Source organism: Etheostoma spectabile, chromosome 1, assembly GCF_008692095.1.
Source record: "Etheostoma spectabile isolate EspeVRDwgs_2016 chromosome 1, UIUC_Espe_1.0, whole genome shotgun sequence".
Classification (NCBI taxonomy): Eukaryota; Metazoa; Chordata; class Actinopteri; order Perciformes; family Percidae; genus Etheostoma; species Etheostoma spectabile.
The window spans coordinates 16,103,562-16,106,851 of record NC_045733.1 but is presented as its reverse complement, the minus strand read 5'-3'; the positions used below and the strand labels follow the sequence as shown (position 1 = coordinate 16,106,851).

Sequence of the window (3,290 nt, the reverse complement as noted above, 5' to 3'; positions counted from 1 at the left end):
GTGTTGCGTGTGGCGTAGTCTCCTCCCTCCCAGCTTTCCTCTCTGTTTTTTGGCTCTGGGATGCGTTCCATGTCTCAGTGTATTGTTTGTAATTGTTTGTGTTTGTCAATTTCTGAATTCCAAATAAAAAAAAATCTAATTTCTTGCCAATATATTTGTGAAATCAGGTGCATTTGGCTCTAGTGAACACTTTTTTTCTCCTTCATTTTTAAATAAATGTAAATTATCTAAATGTATTAACAAATGAAATCATTTAACCTTTTCTTTCCTTTTTCTTTATTACATATTCAAATTATGATAATGCACATTATAATGCAAAAGGCAAATGCAGCAAACATGCAAGGAGAGCCATGTAGTCACACCATAGTCGACCTTCTGGTCAATCATATGGATCAACTGGCCCAGCATAAACCATCACCACCCTCCAGCTCTCTCTCACACACACACACACACACACACACACACACACACACACACAGGCTTTTGTTTTTATCTGCCGGATTTTTGACTTGACCCCTGTGGCTGTGCAGTGGTTCCTGGAATGTATGGTGGTCAATGATGGTGGTGGGTGAACAGCTGTAGGAGGGGCTTTGTCAGATAAGGATGGCATTAGGTAAAGCCATTAGCGTCCTGTGGATTATTGTAATCCAGCCTCTCTATCACGGCTGGCTCGGTTGCTCAGTGTACAGTCAGCGTTGTCTGGTTTGGAGCAGGTTGGAAGATGGCTCTCTACGTGCGGCGTTTCCTGCTGGCCCTGCTTCTTCTGGGAGCTAACGGTACGATTTCAGTCTTTACGCTCGCTTTACCTTGTGCTGCGGTTGAGTTGTGAATACATAATCTGTGTGATATGAAAATGTAACATCAGAAGACCTCTGAAACTCTGACAAACTGACCTTGAATTCCTGTCAAAAGACAAACTGATTCCTAACTGACATGTTATAACAATATATCAGATTCCCACAGGAATCCTTGAGATTATTATTCAGGTTTTTCTTCAGTGACACTGTACTTCATTCTCTGTGTCTGTGTTGTATTTATTTACCTTTTTTGTAACACGGTTAATTTGACAGATTAAGGCACAAATTTTGTTTGATAAAGTGGGTGACTAATGTGATTTAACACTTTTTTTTCTCCTCTGTGCTTTTTTGTCCATTTGCCTGAACAGTGTTCATCAGCACTCGTGCTCAAGAGGTAAGAAACCTGAGAAAAACATGTCAGAGATGAGATGCATAAATCTGCTCAGATAAAATATTAGAAGGTTCAGTATCTGCTGCATCGTTATCCTTTCAGTCATTCATGAAATTAGGATTTTCACATTATTTATTTGCAATCCAGCTGTATTTTATTATATTTTGGGGATTTCTGCTGACACTACATTGGATTGCATGTATTAAATACTCTTTCTGTGTGTTTATATGAGGCGGGAGTGTCTGAGGCGTGGACCAGCAGGTCCTGCAAATGTGATTGTGAAGGAGGAGAAGCCCCAACTGAGTTTTCCTCCATTGGGACCGGCTCTTCCATGGTGCGAGGAGTGGACTGCATGCCAGGTAAACTTTCCCCTCTCTATAGGGAACTGCTTTTTTTGGGCCATGTAACTTTTCTTAAAAGTACACACATTCATTAGTGAAAGAAATGAATGGTTTTCATTTATTGCATTTAAATTTCAAACTGATGTTTTGTGGCTTTCACATCCCATTTTTACTGCACACTGAGCACAGATTTTTTGATTTCTCTAATGTGGCCCCTCTTTGACCTACTAATTAAGTGACTTTTATTGATTTAGATAACCATTACCTACTGGTGACAAGGACTACATTGTGATGGCAGTCTTAGATTCAGATAATGAACATGCACAGCTGTGAGCTGACCGAGAGTGGACGAGGACATGAATCATATGCTGTATGTCCGACTGTTTCATCTGCTGGAAATCTAGTATAACAACACAGTACGTCTACCACTAGCGGTAGCTTTTTCCATTGTCAATTAATCTGAAGAATGTTTTGTTTATGACATCCAAAGAAAGTACATTTACTAAAATATAACACTGCAAACATTCACATTTAAGAGACTGAAACCTACAATTGTTTGCAAATAATTGACTGTCAAAACAGGTGCCTGTTAATTTCCTGTTGATTAACTAATTGATTAATCAAAGAATCATTAAGGATCTACAATACAGATAGACAGATATTTTGAATTTTTGTGTGTGTGACAGAGAGAAGTGAAATCTATATATGTACAGTCCATGTACATGCATGACAGCATTAGACTCCAGATTTGACGCCACAGGGTGGACATGCTCCACTGGACATCCTCAGGGAAGATGTTGCAGATGGAGCCATGAAAAGACACAGAAACACCTCCGCCAAGCCTGCACAGCCCTCTAAATGTACTATTTCAAAAGTAGAAAATGTGGTTTACATCTGGATCTTAATCTGCTTCAAAACACACACATTATAGACAAACACGCAGCCGATTGGTTTCATTCATTTCATGTATATTTTTTCTATACAAGGCCATGTTGGGTAAACTGCCGGCATATTTATGTAATCTCCTCAAACTGAATTCCAGCCATTTTCATCTCCGTTCCACCAGGTGGCGCTCTTACCAGGTTCCAAGGGTTTTTTACTGAGCTGGGGTAAAAAGCCTTCTCTTACTTTCCATGATGTTGGAATACTTTGCAAAACTTGCTCCATCTAAATGATCTGGTCCCATTAAATGAATTTAAGGCCATGTTAAAATGTCATGTAATTCAAAAATGTAACTGCCACAGGTGACCTGTTCCTTTCCTCTAGGTGTGATTTTTGTCTATGCTGTATTTTCTGTTTGAATTGTAACTGGTGTGCCGTCTTGGCCAGGTCTCCCTCGAAAAAGAGATTTCAACCTCAAGGGACTTCCTGGTTAAATAAAGGTTAAATAAAAAAATAAAACATAAAATTCATTCTTGAGCTAGGTTACAGCAGTTGACAGAATGATGAAGTTTTTGATTATATGGCAGCCTCGTTGGGCCTGAGATATAAATATCTCCTATTAGGCTTGAAAAGAAGAAAAAGGCAGAGCTGATGTATAGTGAAAGGGTTTTTCTCAGGGTATCAATGATGTCATGGACGCACGGAGAAAGAAATGTTCAGATCACAGGGCTCATGTAATTGCACACTTACAGAAACCAGTAATTACAGTACCACGACATGGACTTGGTGATATAAATGCTGTTTGAGACGGAATTTCCTACACGGCCTCAGACCATATTCCACCTCAATCTATCATGTCTCACTTCTCTGTCTTCTCAT

At 39.4% G+C, this 3,290-nt stretch overlaps 1 protein-coding gene across 1 annotated transcript in view; it reads left to right on the top strand.

Annotated features, from left to right (window-relative positions):
• Positions 1–510: 510 nt before the first annotated feature.
• The window catches only part of rs1a (retinoschisin 1a), a 6,928-nt gene continuing 4,148 nt past the window's right edge, over positions 511–3,290 (top strand). The window contains exons 1-3 of the mRNA XM_032513086.1: positions 511–776; positions 1,166–1,191; positions 1,421–1,547. Of these exons, the coding sequence (XP_032368977.1) occupies positions 722–776; positions 1,166–1,191; positions 1,421–1,547 (208 nt within the window). The 5' untranslated portion in view covers positions 511–721. The remainder of the gene's footprint in view (positions 777–1,165; positions 1,192–1,420; positions 1,548–3,290) is intronic.